The sequence below is a fragment of the Odocoileus virginianus genome, chromosome 5 (genome assembly GCF_023699985.2).
Source record: "Odocoileus virginianus isolate 20LAN1187 ecotype Illinois chromosome 5, Ovbor_1.2, whole genome shotgun sequence".
Classification (NCBI taxonomy): domain Eukaryota; kingdom Metazoa; phylum Chordata; class Mammalia; order Artiodactyla; family Cervidae; genus Odocoileus; species Odocoileus virginianus.
Window position 1 is genome coordinate 59874144 of NC_069678.1, and position 17171 is coordinate 59891314.

At 35.6% G+C, this 17171-nt stretch overlaps 1 protein-coding gene across 15 annotated transcripts in view; it reads right to left on the reverse strand.

Annotated features, from left to right (window-relative positions):
* The window catches only part of MIER1 (MIER1 transcriptional regulator), a 71973-nt gene that overhangs the window by 41569 nt on the left and 13233 nt on the right, over nt 1-17171 (reverse strand). For 7 of the 15 annotated variants that reach the window (XM_070467986.1, XM_020896145.2, XM_070467983.1 and 4 more), the window contains 3 exons: nt 15207-15231; nt 15037-15073; nt 10253-10398 (listed from right to left, as the gene is read on the reverse strand). In XM_070467986.1, the coding sequence (XP_070324087.1) occupies nt 10253-10398; nt 15037-15073; nt 15207-15231 (208 nt within the window). The remainder of the gene's footprint in view (nt 1-10252; nt 10399-15036; nt 15074-15206; nt 15232-17171) is intronic. The other 8 variants (XM_020896147.2, XM_070467984.1, XM_070467989.1 and 5 more) reach the window with 2 other exon arrangements.

Sequence of the window (17171 nt, forward strand, 5' to 3'; positions counted from 1 at the left end):
ACTCAAACTCTTCCAGAAAATTGCAGAAGAAGGTAAACTTCCAAACTCATTCTATGAGGCCACCATCACCCTAATCCCAAAACCAGACAAAGATGCCATAAAAAAAGAAAACTACAGGCCAATATCACTGATGAACATAGATGCAAAAATCCTTAACAAAATTCTAGCAAACAGAATCCAACAATGTATTAAAAATATCATACACCATGACCAAGTGGGCTTTATCCCAGGAATGCAAGGATTCTTTAACATCCGCAAATCAATCAATGTAATACACCATATTAACAAATTGAAAGATAAAAACCATATGATTATCTCAATAGATGCAGAGAAAGCCTTTGACAAAATTCAACACTCATTTATGATTAAGACTCTCCAGAAAGCAGGAATAGAAGGAACATACCTCAACATAATAAAAGCTATATATGACAAACCCACAGCAAGCATTACCCTCAATGGTGAAAAACTGAAAGCATTTCCCCTAAATTCAGGAACAAGACAAGGGTGCCCACTCTCACCACTACTATTCAACATAGTTTTGGAAGTTTTGGCCACAGCAATCAGGGCAGAAAAAGAAGTAAAAGGAATCCAGATAGGAAAAGAAGAAGTGAAACTCTTGCTGTTTGCAGATGACATGGTCCTCTACAGAGAAAACCCTAAAGACTCTACCAGAAAATTACTAGAGCTAATCAACAAATATAGTAAAGTTGCAGGATATAAAATTAACACACAGAAATCCCTTGCATTCCTATACACTGACAATGAGAAAATAGAAAGAGAAATTAAGGACACAATATCATTCACCATTGCAACAAAAAGAATAAAATATTTAGGAGTATATCTATCTAAAGAAACAAAAGACCTATACATAGAAAACTATAAAACACTGATGAAAGAAATCAAAGAGGACACAAACAGATGGAGAAACATACTGTGTTCATGGATTGGAAGAGTCAATATTGTCAAAATGGCTATACTACTCAAAGCAATCTATAGATTCAATGCAATCCCTATCAAGCTACCAACGGTATTTTTCACAGAACTAGAACAAATAATTTCACAATTTGTATGGAAATACAAAAAACCTCGAATAGCCAAAGCAATCTTGAGAAAGAAAAATGGAACTGGAGGAATCAACCTGCCTGACTTCAGACTCTACTACAAAGCCACAGTCATCAAGACAGTATGGTACTGGCACAAAGACAGAAATACAGATCAATGGAACAGAATAGAGAGCCCAGAGATAAATCCACGAACCTATGGTCACCTTATCTTCGACAAAGGAGGCAAGGATATACAATGGAAAAAAGACAACCTCTTTAACAAGTGGTGCTGGGAAAACTGGTCAACCACCTGTAAAAGAATGAAACTAGAACACTTTCTAATACCATACACAAAAATAAACTCAAAATGGATTAAAGATCTAAATGTAAGACCAGAAACTATACAATTCTTAGAGGAGAACGTAGGCAAAACCCTCTCCGACATAAATCACAGCAGGATCCTCTATGACCCACCTCCCAGAATATTGGAAATAAAAGCAAAAATATACAAATGGGACCTAATGAAACTTAAAAGCTTTTGCACAACAAAGGAAACTATAAGCAAGGTGAAAAGACAGCCCTCAGATTGGGAGAAAACAGCAAACGAAGCAACAAAGGACTAATCTCAAAAATATACAAGCAACTCCTGAAGCTCAATTCCAGAAAAATAAATGACCCAATCAAAAAAAACAGGTATTTCTCCAAAGAAGACATACAGATGGCTAACAAACACATGAAAAGATGCTCAACATCACTCATCATCAAGAGAAATGCAAATCAAAACCACAATGAGGTATCATTACATGCCAGTCAGGATGGCTGCTATCCAAAAGTCTACAAGCAATAAATGCTGGAGAGGGTGTGGAGAAAAGGGAACCCTCTTACACTGTTGGTAGGCATGCAAACTCGTACAGCCACTATGGAGAACAGTGTGGAGATTCCTTAAAAAACTGGAAATAGAACTGCCATATGACCCAGCAATCCCACTCCTGGGCATACACACCCGAGGAAACCAGATCTGAAAGAGACACGTGCACCCCAATGTTCATCGCAGCACTGTTTATAATAGCCAGGACATGGAAGCAACCTAGATGCCCATCAGCAGACGAATGGATGAGGAAGCTGTGGTACATATACACCATGGAATATTACTCAGCCATTAAAAAGAATTCATTTGAATCAGTTCTAATGAGATGGATGAAACTGGAGCCTATTATACAGAGTGAAGTAAGCCAGAAAGATAAAGAACACTACAGCATACTAACACATATATATGGAATTTAGAAAGATGGTAATGATAACCCTATATGCAAAACAGAGAAAGAGACACAGATGTACAGAACAGACTTTTGGACTCTGTGGGAGAAGGCGAGGGTGGGATGTTTCGAGAGAACAGCATCGAAACATGTATATTAACTAGGGTGAAACAGATCACCAGCCCAGGCTGGATGCATGAGACAAGTGCTCTGGCCTGGTGCAATGGGAAGACTCAGAGGGACTGGGTAAAGAGGGAGGGGGGAGGGGGGATCGGGATGGGGAATACATGTAAATCCATGGCTGATTCATGTTAATGTATGACAAAACCCACTACAATATTGTCAAGTAATTAGCCTCCAACTAATAAAAATAAATGAAAAAAAAAAAGAAAGAAAAAAGAACTTCAAAATCAAGAAAGAAATAATATATGATATAGAAAAGATGGGTTAAATAAACAATCATAACATATAGCTGCCATCACGTCTTCTATATGCCAGGCATTTGTGATAAATGCTTTGATTCACTACCTTATTCTCGTTTCTTAACAAAAACAAAGTGAGAATATTACACTATCTTATTTGATCTTTAAAAGTACTGGATGAGTGGTACCTTTATATGTAAATAAGAAAACCAAGCAGAGAGAAACATGATGTACTGACAGAGACTTTACTGTAACACCTAGAACTCTTCATCTCAGCTCATATTTTCCATAAACTCATTCTGCATCGCTAATTAGAAGCAGGTTTAGCAACTGAAGTCACTTCTATGAGCAAGACACCACTGAGGTCACTATTATGAAAAAGGGCCAAACCAAGAAAAACACTTTAGTGTAGGCTTGCAACTAACATTCACACGGACCTTCAGAATTCACCAACAGCTTGTTTCATAATATTTATTTCGTGTTTAAGATTACCTTAATATGCTACTGTTACCTCTAATTTTTACAACTGCGTTTAACTGACACTTTGAGAGATCCCCAAAAGAGGTACGATTACCAATAAAATAAAACATGAGTTTGAGCAAACTCAGGGAGATAGTGAAGAACAGGAAAGTCTGGCCTGCTGCAGTTCACAGGGTTGCAAAGAGTTGGGCCCGACTTAGCAGCTGAACAACAGGCTCTCTATCTTTGATCTGTCTTATTCAAGGGCAACAGAATCACCTTGAGGGCTTCTTTAAACCTACAACTGAACTCCACCTCAAAGATTAGCAGGGCTGAGGTTCGGCGTGAGTTTCTGCATTTTTTAAAGTACCAGGTGATGTTGAGTTGTTGGTATGAGACCATCTGGAGAACCACTCACATCAGTTCTAGGATAAGGTAACTGGAAACCAGCCTTTTCAGCGGAACATAATAAATTGTGATCATTATCCTTAATAAAGCTTGTCACTAACAGCTGACATCTAGCTCAGTTGTATGTCAAAAAGATAAGTAATGTACCAACTGCACGGAAAGAATTTTTCTTTTTTTCTTTTTTAAACCACTAATTGGAAAGTGGAATATCTGACTTCCATGGTTACATCCAAGATTTTTCTCTCCTGGATACACATATGAGAAGTGTGACTTGCTTTATAAAAATTCGTTTCTCAAAGAAAAAGTTAGCAATACCCCCAAAACTGAGTAAGCAGAGAACAGAGTAGTCAGAAGTGACTGATCAGTGTATTTGAAAGAGAGAAGTGCTTGAATTAGAGAAACTGTACCAGAATTGGCAGAGAAAAGTCAAGACAAGTCAAAGAGACAACTGAATGAATACAGAAACAAAAAATGAGTAAGCAGGTTATCCTGATTTGCAGTAACTTAAAAAAAGCAAGGGCCGGCTAGTTTTTTTACCTATTTTCTCTAGTTTTACTTAGTTTCTAAAGGCATTTGTTATAGCCTACTTTCATTTGAGAGTAGCCACTGAACAGTGATTCACCCTATAGAAGGGCTTTTGGAAAATTACGCACACATTATTGAAGACGAACCTAGGCAGGGAGAAATTTAGTTTGTAAGTTGGAATCCACTGTTATCATTTATGTGAGTATAATCAGAATCTGAACTAAATTAGTGACTATGGTAAAGAAAAAACAAGGAATCCCACAGAAGAAATCAACAGATTTAACCATGGGTTAAAAGTGATCAAGAGGTCCTTGTGACACTGAATTTCTAACTCCAGATATTCCTTAGACCTAGATATATATTCATATGACATCTAAAAAATATTGAAAACAATAAACGTCTAAAAAAGTTTTGACAAACTTCTAAAAAGTTGACTTTCGGTCAAAGTTGGTTTTATCATGTGTCAACAAAATACACCTGCCTAGTCCATCAATAAAATTCTTGCTTAATACTGAAAACAAAAGAATCTGTAGTGGTATTATGCTTTTCTTAGGAATTAACTTTTAATTTCTGTTGCCCAATATCAAGTTATAACAAGTAAGCAGCAAGTTTTAGAAACAACAAATTAGTAAGCAACAACCATGATCCACATAGTATTAAAAAGTATCTTACTTGATCTAAACGGAAGCCCTAACAGCAAACACAAATACATAAAACCCCAAATCAATTTTGCTGAGGAATCTCCAATTTCAAATTCAATTATCATTTCTTGTTGTCTGTCATCCAATCCTTTCTTTCTACATTCATTTTTCCAGAAATGTTCTTTCCTCCATTCCAAGCATGTATTTTGACTGAAAGCTTACCTCCTGGACTCACAGCATCTAACTCAACTGGAATCACTGCATTCCCTGACCATCCATTTGAAAAGGGCACAGGACCCAAGCTTGACCATAATTTGTTTCCAGATTTTTACCAACAGGAGCTAAAGAATATAGGCTGTATCCCAAGCAATAAATCTTGGAGCCTAAAAACTTACAATATATGATGAAAACTAGACTGAAAAAGGACACCACCATGTAAAAAAGTGTTCTGGTGGCACAGAAGTCCCGGAAGTCCAGACCTCCCCGTGCCCTTAATGAAGTTACATGGGCCTTACAACTAAATCTTCACTTTGCCCAAGCTTGCTCAAAATGGATTTCTATTATTAGCCCCCAAATATCTGAAATAAAAAGTAATGCTACCCTGTAAAGCAAAAGTTGTTATTCCCCTCTGAAAAAAAAAAAAAGAGGATTAAACTGGCTGACAGTACAATATACTAGGACCCATCAGTTACCTGTTCCATAGACTTTCTCATTAGCTTATACCGCCAATGTCTATGTTCTACCACATACTAAGGGGCTTTCCGCAAATTAATTGAAACATCACAATAAAGTGCTCCCATTCATACAAGTGTTAAGAAATGGGAGGAGAAGAGTGAAAAAAAATCATGGCTCAAGTACAAGGGTTCTCCACAGTTTGGGTTAGTTTTGTTACAGATTTCTTCGAGAATTTTATGAATAACTATTAAGATTTGAGTGATTATCATATATCAGACATTTGCTAAATGCTTTACATATATCATCTGTGTAATAACACTGATGCTTAATCATGTTAAATAACCGGTCCAAAGCCACTCACTGATTAAACCAGGGCAGCTAAGTTTTAAAGAGGCACTCTGACTCACTGCTTTACAGAGCCCTTACATACATATACATATACATACTCCTTTCCTCGAAATATGACCCTATGTTAAGTGTACCTCATTCTTAGGGAGAGTAAAATAAGACGTGCTGTGTTGAGAGACTATAAAAATAAGGAAACCGGACACAGTACAAAATGAATAAAAATACAGGCATGTGGACTATACTTGCATATTGTGCTTTTAAAAAGTAACTTGTCTATTGTTAACAAAAAGAGGGAAAATGATGTCTGTATAAGCTGAAGGGAGACTAGTTGGAGGTGAAAAGAGCACAGACTTTTTCAAAGACAAACACAGTATTTGAAATTAGATTTCACCTTTATCTTCAAGTAACAGGGTACAGTTACCAAGCACCACCAGCAGTATTATAAGGATGGAGTAGTATCTGTCTCCTAGCTGCAGAGGAAGTGGCTCCCTCTCCCTCACATCAAGGGATTAGTCATTTACTGCACATGGTAGCAGATGGTGGCCGGCCGTTCAAGGGCCATTTGGTGGATAGACAGTTCTCTCTTTATACCTGTTTTGACTTACCAGGTAATGAAGTTGGGAAGAAGGAAAGAGACTGATTTTCAGGCAAGAAGGCCTAAGAGGCAAGAGTGAGAGCTCCTAAGGTAACCAACCTCTTAGGCTGGGCTTTGACCATAAAACAAACCAGGAAAAGATGAAGACAGTGAACTATTCTTTGTAGCACTCATGCTGGAGCTTTTTTCTTACCTGTATAATTCATGTGTTGTGAATACTTTAAAAAAAATCTCTCTCACACTTTAATCTTTATTCTCTAGCCCTGGAGATTCACCAAGTAAAATGTGCTTAGCACTTTAAAGTATTAATTAACATTGTTATAATGTGATTTTTCAAAAATACAAATAAAGATACAGCTGATCCTGATCTCCTTTCTCTGAAACAGACTGCTACTGTTCAAAGTGAGATGGTGGGTTTTAAGTGTACATTTGAAAAACAGAGTGCCATTCCTACAAACCAAAGTTTACTATGGGAATGATTCTGACACATCTTCTAAGATTATCAATAAATTCTAACCTGTACAACTAATTCTCTTAAAACATTTAAATGATAAACTTAACTAAAATGTCTTTTATGTTGGTAAGATTCACACATACAAATGTTAACAATACATATCAAAGCTAGTTTTCACTTAAATTTTAGAATTCACATTAAACGAACTTAAAGCTTCAGGCTATGCAGTCATTGATAACTCCTGAATGAATCAACTGTCAAAATTTTGCCACGTTACATCAAAGGTCCTTTTCAAGCAACCAAAGTACCAGGCATAAACTGCCCTACCAATTCCTGACATAACTATAATGTTTTACTTCTATAAAAGCAAATCAGTCATCAATGGCAAAATCTTGCTCATTCTGTTTTAAATAAAAACAAAACTAGTTTGGTTTGTACCTAAAGAGTTTACAACTACAGGAAATCCAATATATTTGCCCTCTAGCTTAGCTGTAAGCTATAGATGAAAGCACTGGTGATTATATGCCACTTACACCTAAGCCTTAATTACTCTAGGAAAGGTTAGAAGTAGTCTCAGAGAAGGTTTAAGACTGTCTGGTTGAAAAGAATGATCAAGATTGGTTCCCTTGTCTTTCTCTCCCTTTGTATATATTCTACAAATAATTCTATTTTAATTACTTTTTATAAAAAAGGGAGCATTTGAAAGCAAATTTTGGGGTTGTAACAGACTGAGGAAGCAGGTTGAATAAAGGGAAAAAATAGGAAAAGACCACAACATGATAAAAGTTTTAGCAAAGTCCCTTAGTAATTTTGTACTAGTTAAATATAGCAGCCCATTTTCTGAAATAAAATAATAATCATTCCACCTCATAACCTATTTTGACCATACTTGATTACCTCTTCTTGAGTAATTACTCAAATTACTTGAGCAATACAGAATGTGAAAAAATGGAAAATGTAAGATTTTTTTCCTTTACCTTTTATCCCATGGATGGGTTATTTAGAAACAAGAAAATATAGCCAAAGTGGTAAATTTCTTTGAAACACAGGCAAATATTTGGAAATAATCACCTTTCCACTTCATGAATATATGAAGCAACCATGACTGACATTTAAATCAACTGTTTCCTTTGATGTTTGCCTAGGTTCTGAATCATCCAAGCAAATTATACCAGTCTTTTGAATGCTTTCTAGCCCCTCCTAAAGAATAGTTCTGAGTCCAGATTCCTCATGTGCTTTTTAACTCATCCTTAAAAAGCTTTTTAACAGCTCTACACCATTACCACTAAGATCAATTCTGTTGTCTGGCTTAAAATAACAAAATATTGAATTGCTTAGGTTTATGGATTAAGCCAGTTTTAATTACTACATGATACAAAATGGAACTGACAAAATTTGACTTAGTCGGAATATTTTTTTCAGCTCTTTAAAGTTCCGAACTAAGATTGTGAAGCACAGATTAATCTTTATTACCATAAAGGTATAAGAATTCATTTTTTTCATGACATTATATACTCCAAATGCTTAAAGACTGGCATATGTCTTATTTACTTATTTTTTTTGTTCTGAAGTACAGCAGACTGTACACATAACACCTTTTAATGATAACATACCAAACTGGTTTATCCATTCATTCAAAAATTTTCAGTGACCACTCTTGCTAGGTGCTATGAAATATACTGGTAAACAGACTATCCCTCCTCTCATAGAACTAAGGAGAATATAATAGACAAAAACTTAACAAACATACAGTTACAAACTGTGTTACATAGAAAGAAAGCAATGAATGGGGTACAGCAGCTAAAAAAAGCTGACTGGGGACCAGGAAAAGCCATTTTGAAGAGGGAACATTAAGCCGGGACTTGACAGAAAAAGGAGTCAGCCTCAGAATGCACACACCAGAGAGTGGGAATGAGGTAAAAAGCCTTGAAATAGAGAAAAGCCAGCACATCTAAGAACAAAAGCAGCTAACACAGCTATAGACACCATGACGGGGCAGTGTAAGACATGAACAAAGCACCATATGTAGGTGGCCTTGCTGGCCAGGGCAAGAAGTCTGGATTTTCTTCTGGTGTAACAGGAAGCCAACGAAGAGTGTTAAATAGGAGGCTGACATAAACTGATTCATATTTTGAAAAGTTCATCATGGTTACTGTGGTAATACATTGGAGAAAAATGGTGAAAGAGGCCATGAAGAAACCAGTTAGGAAGCTACTGTAATATTCTAAGCTAAAAATGATGGTGACCTGGCTTGAGGGTAGTAGCAGTAGAGATGGAACAAGAGTCAGATATTTCTGGATAGAAATGATAGGCTTATTTAGGAACAGACACTGAGAATGAAGGAAGATGACTCCCTGGCTTCTGACTTTCTCAACAAGGTATAGAGTGTTGCCATTTTTTACTGAGACGGAAAAAACAGGGAAGAACAGGCAAATGAAGAGAGTATCAATCAACAGTTCTGCTTTAGACCTTTAAAATTTAAAGATGTCTACTGAGATAGCCCAGCAGAAATGTCAAGCAGGTGGGTAGTGGAGACAGCAAACAGGATAATGCTAGAAAAATAACTAAGAAATATTAAGCATACAGACACAAGATTAGATCAATCACCTAGTAATGAGCAATTTTTAAACTTGGTGTGCATACTTAATGATGATGTAGATTTGAGTCCACCACCCCACCCCAATTTTGACTTAGCATGCTTGGGGGAAAGGCACAGGAATGCCTATTTCTCAGGAAGTCCATGGGTGATGCTGATGGGGCTGACTCTCACACTACACTCTGAGAAGGACTGACGGATGAAAACAAAGCCCAGACCTGAGAACTGGGAAATTCCAACATTAAACCTTGAGGAAAGGAAGACTGGTCTGCAAAAGCCGCTCGACAGGAACAAGAAGATAGGGAAGAGACAGTGCAGGAAGGGAATGGTAAACTGTGCTGAGTATCTCTTGAGAGCAGAGAAAAAAGTGACCAATGGATGTAACAATGAAATCACTGGTTATCTTTACAGGAAAGGCAGACACAATTTAGGGCACATTATAGAGTAGGCAAGACATGAGGAACAGGATGACATGCTTCTGAAGGGGAGTAAATAAAAGGTACAGTAGCTGGGGGAGGACAGAAGATATGTACGATGAAATTCAGTACCCATTTTTCTGATATTTTTGATCCAGTATCTGTGGTGTCTTATCGAAGTAACTATTGAATTCTAATTCATATAATAAAGTTCTTTTTAAAAAATACCTTTCATTTCAAAGATTAAATATCCCACCTATGGCCACATAGAATTTCTCAGTATTGAATATATAAATATATATATATAAAATATCACTCTCCCCAAAATAACATAGAGAACTAAAATTTAAAGTGTTTCCTCTCTCCATAAAAAAGTTATAACCGCTTCATCCTCTAGCTCTTATTGTTATTTACCCTTGCAAGATCCTCTATTTCAGAACTGAAGTTTGTTTCTCCTTCCATCATTTCTTCCTCTTCTAATGTGCGTTCATCATCAAAATCATGAACCAGCATGTCAGCTGATGGATCAAATTCATGGTCATCTGATGTTGCTGAACCTCCTGGTAAAGAATATTTTGAACAGTTTGGTAAACCAAATTATGTGTACCTTATTAATATTAATGTATATGTTATTTGAAACTGGATATAAGTCAAGTAAAAGTATGAGGGAAAAGCTATGCACAGCAAATTTTATTTCCTGTTTTCTAAAATTCCTGCCCTTACTTATCACCCCCAACAAAACATCTTTAAGGATTTTTTTTACCCTGTTTTACTTCTATATATTTACAGTTGCAACTATAAAATGAGGGCAGAGTGTCTGAAGAGTACTGTAATCTTCCAAAGCTTCAGTTGTAAATAATGTGGTCATATCAAATAAAAATAATCTTCTGTGTGAAAAAAAATCACAATTCTTAATTACTTGACTAATATTTAATAGACCCAATAAGTATGAATATATAGTATGAAATATACCATCATCTGAATATATAGTCTAGGGAAAACTGAAAAATAAAAAACTGAACTCAAATATTATTCTACTAGCACGTCCACAAAAGTATATTTTAATATGAAGATAGCTGTCCTTAACTTAGTTGAAGTAACCCAAAGACAGAGTATAAACAGCAAAGTTTATTAAAATTGCATACAAAAGTCTTATGAAAGGTATTAAAAATAATCCAGTAGGTAACTGTTGTATAACTAATCTATTTTTAGCCTTGTGGCTGGGGAATATTGCTGAACTCAATAGGGTCAAAACTTGTAACAGTAGATTGCAAATGCTGGGCATATAATGAGTATATTCTATAAACTATCCCCACTATGCCAAAAGTGGACAAAAGATTGTTTGCAAGAGACTGTTAACTAATAAATGAGTTATTTAAACAAACAAAAAAATCAATTAGCAATTTACTTTTACCAGTTTAAAGTGTTAAATGTTATATTAATAGATATACCTACTCTTCTACTTCATTCTTCGAAGAAAACCAATAAGTAAAGCAAAGAAATACAGATGCTGATTTCTTGGAAAATCAGACAATTAAGAATAGGGGGGCACCTGAGACTCCAGGGTGGTTGTTACCTCCCGATATTTTTAGCATTAAGAACCATTTTTTGAGTGTTTACTAGGTGCCAAATACTATGCTCAAACACTTCACATATCTCACTTAATCTTCCAACAATCCTAAGAAGTAAAAATAAAAACTTGAAGTTCAAAGAGTTTAAGTAGCATATTTAAACTCGCAGAGCCAGTAGGTGCCGAGAATGGAATTTTAATTCTGGATCTGCTAATTCCAATGCCTGTGCTTTTTCTGCTCTCTAAGGATCCTGCTTAGTCAAGAGTTTCAGAAGCAGTAGATATTCTGCCTCAAAGAATACTTGAAGAGAACCTATGGTTTACTAAGATGAGTAAAAAGCAAGCTAGGTCAGAGGGCAAAGCACTTAGAAGTCACTGTGCTCTTGGAGGAACATAACAAAATATTGCTATTAAATATAAAATAACGAAATATATAACTGCTAAATCAGCTAGTCTATCTTGTACAGTACACATTAGTTACCAAAGTCTGAGAGCAAATTATAAAGTTAAAAAAACATCTAGAAAAGTATATTATCTTAACTTCTTCTAGAAAAGAATAATCACGTGGTACAATTTTAGAAAGGAATCTTAGAACTGGCTGAAGGACTAGACACAGGGTTCCCTAAGAGCAGTTTGAGAATTACTAATTTAGTTATAGCTTTTTTGTCCCATTCATTATCCCTTGTTTCTCAGTTTTCAATAGAAAACAGTCCCAAAACTTTTCACTTCACACAGCAATCTTCTAGGATGCTTAGTCAGTAATTATGTATTCCTACAGATGTTGCTATACTTTTCTCCCTTGCTGGCAAAAGGATCCTAAAAACCCTCATGTTACCATTTTGCATATTATTATCCTAATCATAATATAATTCCTACTGGATGCAAATATTGTTAAAAATAATTATGCTTAATTCCTAACTACTTACAATCTTGTACCAACTTAAAAATCAAGCTCACATGAGAAAACAGTACCAAATCACAAGTATTATATATATATACATACACACACACTCTTGAAGTCCCCCATTTTTGTTCATTATTTGCAAAGCCAATTATATTTAAAGCTTTGTTACTTTAACCCTATCATTATATGAAATTACAAAGTGTGGGTGAAGTGAACCTTTTCTCTCAACACTCTTAAATTCCTTTCCCCACACATACACTGCACTGTTCTCTATAAACTTTCAATTTCAGTTTTTTTTCTTGCCTTAATCTTGACTTCTTTGTTTCAGTTGACTTCTTTTTACCTTGTTCTTCAAGACCAACTAACCATCCTTCCTGTTAATTACTAAGGCCCATCATTAGGTTATCTCCAAGGGAAAAGAATCCCAAAAGTAAATTATTAGGGCTAAGGAGTCTGGTGCTTTATGTAAATATTTTGCTTCAGAATTAATGCAAATATCACTGCTTTATCATAGAATTCCATCCTACTGCAAAATTACTAAAAAAGTACCTTACCTCTTTGCAATGACTCAGAAGATAAATTCAGTTTAATATATCGTGTGGACTTGTTTAATCATTCTATTACCTTCCTACCCTAAAACTCCACCTCTAACGGCTACCAGATGTAATTAGTTTATACTGGTGGAATCAACAAACTATTGAGCCTGGGTCACATGACTATTATTATTAGCATCAATTCCCTCATAGCTCAGTTGATAAAGAATCTGCCTGCAATGCAGGAGACCCCGGTTCGATTCCTGGGTTGGGAAGATGACCTGGAGAAGGGAAAGGCTACCCACACCAATATTTTGGCCTGGAGAATTCCATGGACTGCATAGTCCATGGGGTCAGAAAGAGTTGGACACGACTGAGTGATTTTCACTTCAACTCCAAAGTGAAAGATGTTACAAACGACACAGCATTTCACCAATGGACCAAATTTTTTTACATTAAGTTTCTATTTCAAATTTCTCCATCAATTTTTTAAATTGCCTACATATTAGCACTACTTGTAAGAACAATAAACGTTTCTGTGGACAGAAGCCTGATGCAACAAATGCTGTCTACCTCAAAAGATCTTTCTTACTCTGAAAACAAAAAAATATTCATTCTATTTGTATTAATACAAGCGCTCAGCAAGTAATAAAAGCTATCAAAGACATTTGTTTTCTTCCAGCTCCACTATTCTTCCAGCTCACCCTAAGCTGTTTTAAATGCGATGGAAACTGAGAAAGCCACTTATTCCTATCACTTTTAGAGTAATTATTTTTACGTACCTATGTATCACCTAACGAAAGTTTTGAAAGTTCACAGAAAAATGATCTATTTACAAAGTCACAACACTACAAAAACTAGAACTTATCTTTTCAATGAAAATGGGTTTCTGTATCTGAAAGAAAAAAAAATATAAAGGCACAAGACCATATCCTAAAAAGGATATGGTAATTTGATTTATCTGAGGTCATATTATTTCCAACTTCTTCCAACCTACTTCCATCTAGAACATATTTATAAACAAGAAAAAAAAAATCCTTGAGTTTCAGAAATGTCACAAATTCTAATAATGTACTTCACTTCCAAGAATATCAGGAAGACACTTTCAGCTAAAATAAATATGACCAAATCAACTGTCAATTTGTGGTACAGGGAGCTGGTGACGACAGGGAAGCCTGGCGTGCTGCAGTCCACAGAGCCGCAAAGAGTCAGATGCGACCGAGTGACTGACTGAACTGAACCATTTAGAAGGGATTCAGAGTTATTCTAACTCAACTCCTACCTGACACAGAGCACAATGATTTGTGTTCAAGAAAAAGACCCTGAACAACTAAAAAAGCCTTATTTTCAGTATTTTCCAAAACTTCCTAAAATGTAAAACACAAAAAAGTGCTTCAATCATCTGATAAGGTCCGTAATATAGCATTACTAAATATGCAATGTGAGATGTTTTCAAATAAAATACCATGACTCAGGAGAGTTCTCTTTCTCACTCTTCCTAAGCTACTTTAGGCTCTTCCTTCACCTGCCCACCCCACTACAGAGGGCAGTCTCCGCTCTCAGTAAAATCCCTGGACATTGAGGCAGGAAGACCAACACATACCAAATTCTTTCCTGACTGCTATTTAGCTTCTACCAATTGCTGACACACAGGAATGCTGGACCCAGTGGTATCAGAACCTTTGAGCATAAAAAACTTAAATCCAGATTTTAAATAAAATATTCTAATTTTTTAAGCTCACTATACTAGCTGAACAAAAAACATTAATATTAATGCCAAGATTTGGCACAAACATCATACATTTGCAACCTCAAAGTTAAAGAAAAAAATGAAATCTATATTGTATTTGAAGGAGACTACAGGTCAGATACATGGTCAGAGGAAAAAACCTGATTCTAATAAAATTTTAAAATAACTTCCTTAATTTACAATACTCATTTGTTGAACCTTTTATTTTACCTTTCCCGCTCTCATTAAACGCATTAACAATATTTTTCTCAAATAAAATACTTTGAATTTTCTATATAAGCAAATATATCTAAGCAGTTAAAGACTCCTTTTAAAAAATACACTTCAAATCAAACAGCAAATAAAAACTACACAAAATACATGTGGCAATTCATTAAAAAAGAAGAGAGAGAGAGAAGAAACCCACAAAAAGTCATGAGGTTGAACTCACAGCAGCCTCACCTGTACTTTCATGGGCAGTCAAATATTTCATCCATTTCTTTTTCCCCAGAGAAAAGAAGCATTCAGAAGAAAAGTCAGTCAGATGATAGTCTAACTCCTCTAACCTTTATGTAACTAATAAGTCAAATGCTAGCTAAATAAAGATTATAAAAAATATACAAAATACTTACCTGGACTTGAAGACTCAACAGATGGCTGGGGGGGAGGGGGGAGAAAAGAAGAAAAATTAGCATCTCTGTGTAGTAAATCTTCATGAACATTACAGAATTATTCAACAACTGATATGACACCAAAAACTACAGTTACATTTTAACGTCTGAACTAAGACAAACTAAAACTTCCTGCATAATCCTTCCTCTGACATTATGTTTATTTAAACATAGAGAAAAATCTAAAACATTCCTGAATCTAGAAATAAAAACAGTAATGTGTAACTGATTTCAAAGGCAAATATGTATCTTATAATATATGTCATTCAAGAGATAGGATTTTGGGCTTCCCAGGTGGCACTAGTGGTAAAGAACCTGCCTGCTAATGCAGGAGACATTAAGAGACATGGGTTCAATTCCTGGGTTGGGTAGATTCTCTGGAGGAGGGCATGGCAACCCACTCCAGTATTCTTGCCTGGAGAATCCCATGGACAGAGGAGCCTGGTGGGCTACAGTCCACAGGGTCGCAAAGGGTCAGACACGACTGAAGTGAGTTAGCATGCACACAAACATATGATTTCAGATCTCTGAATTCTTTAAAATATTCGCTCCCATCAATACAGGGAAAATTAAACCCAAGGTCTGCTATCAAGCTGCTCTCTGGCTTAAAATGAGTGTGAGAAGGGAGGCAGAAATAATTTAAGATGTTATTTAGAATAAAAACTATATTGTAAGAAAGCAGAAGGAAAAATTTTAATGTTACTTAAGTACAAACATTCCTTTACCTTTACTAATACACAACATATTTTTAAAGTTAGCAATCCTGCAAGGTCAATAAAGGAAGGTTATCTAATAGGAGATCACAAAGACTTTCCTATTATAGTACTCCTACTGTATCATTCTACCTCTTATAAATTTAACCACAAACATCTGGAAAATTTAAAGATAAAACTATTAGCAAATTATTTTAGTGTTATCACCACTGGACAGTTTGTGGCTGTGTTTTATTCAGTTAATTCAACAGTTATAAACAAGTCATCTAGAAACAACTCCTATAAGATAAATTCAAGAACACAAATTCAAAAGATGCCTCAAATGACAAAACCTTTATAACTAAAACCTTGCCTATTCATTTCAAGATGTCTATTCAGGCTCATCAGAAGTCAGAGATGCTGGAAGTTCAAAAGTACTAGCAAAAAGACACGGATATTCTAGTATTTTCCTTCTTTCTACTAAAATATGGAGCAGAAAGGGGGGAACAAAATTAAAGAGCCAAAAAGTGCCCAATTTTTCAAAAGCTAGGCCTCTTAAGATAAATTCTTATGAGATATTAAAAATTCCATTTTGAAAACAGTCTGCATCACGCTATTGCCGTAAGTGTGACATTCTAGTCTACATGGTGACTTACATTGTTTTAAGGCATACTTTCCCAAGGTTCCTACTTGTTCCTTTTAATTCTTACAAGAGAATGGTTCTTATCTATAGCATTGACTCATTTTAACAAAAGACCATTATTCAGTATTATATATTTTCAAGTGTCATACCACCATCTCAAACTGCCACAGTCAAAACAGTGCTACTTTTAAATTTGGTTCCTTTAATGGGAAGCTGTGGAGTAGGGTAAAAAGAGAATAATGTAACCATAGAAAGAGTTTTTTTAGCTCACTTAACATCTTTTGATGTTGAAGAAGAGAATGTTAGAGGACGAGGTGGCTGGATGGTATCACCAATACAATGGACATGAACTTGGCCAAACTCTGGGAGATGGTGAGGGACAGGGAGGACGGGTGTGCTTCGGTTCATGGGGTCGCAAACAGTCGGACATGACTGGGAAACTGAACATCTTTTGAACAGTTCTAGCTCACTTCTAGCTCAAAATGGATTAAACCTCCACACATATTACACAGCATATCAACATTTAAAAATATTAATCCACTTTCACTTCAAACTTTATTTCCCAAGTTTAAGCACAACCTCTATCCAAGG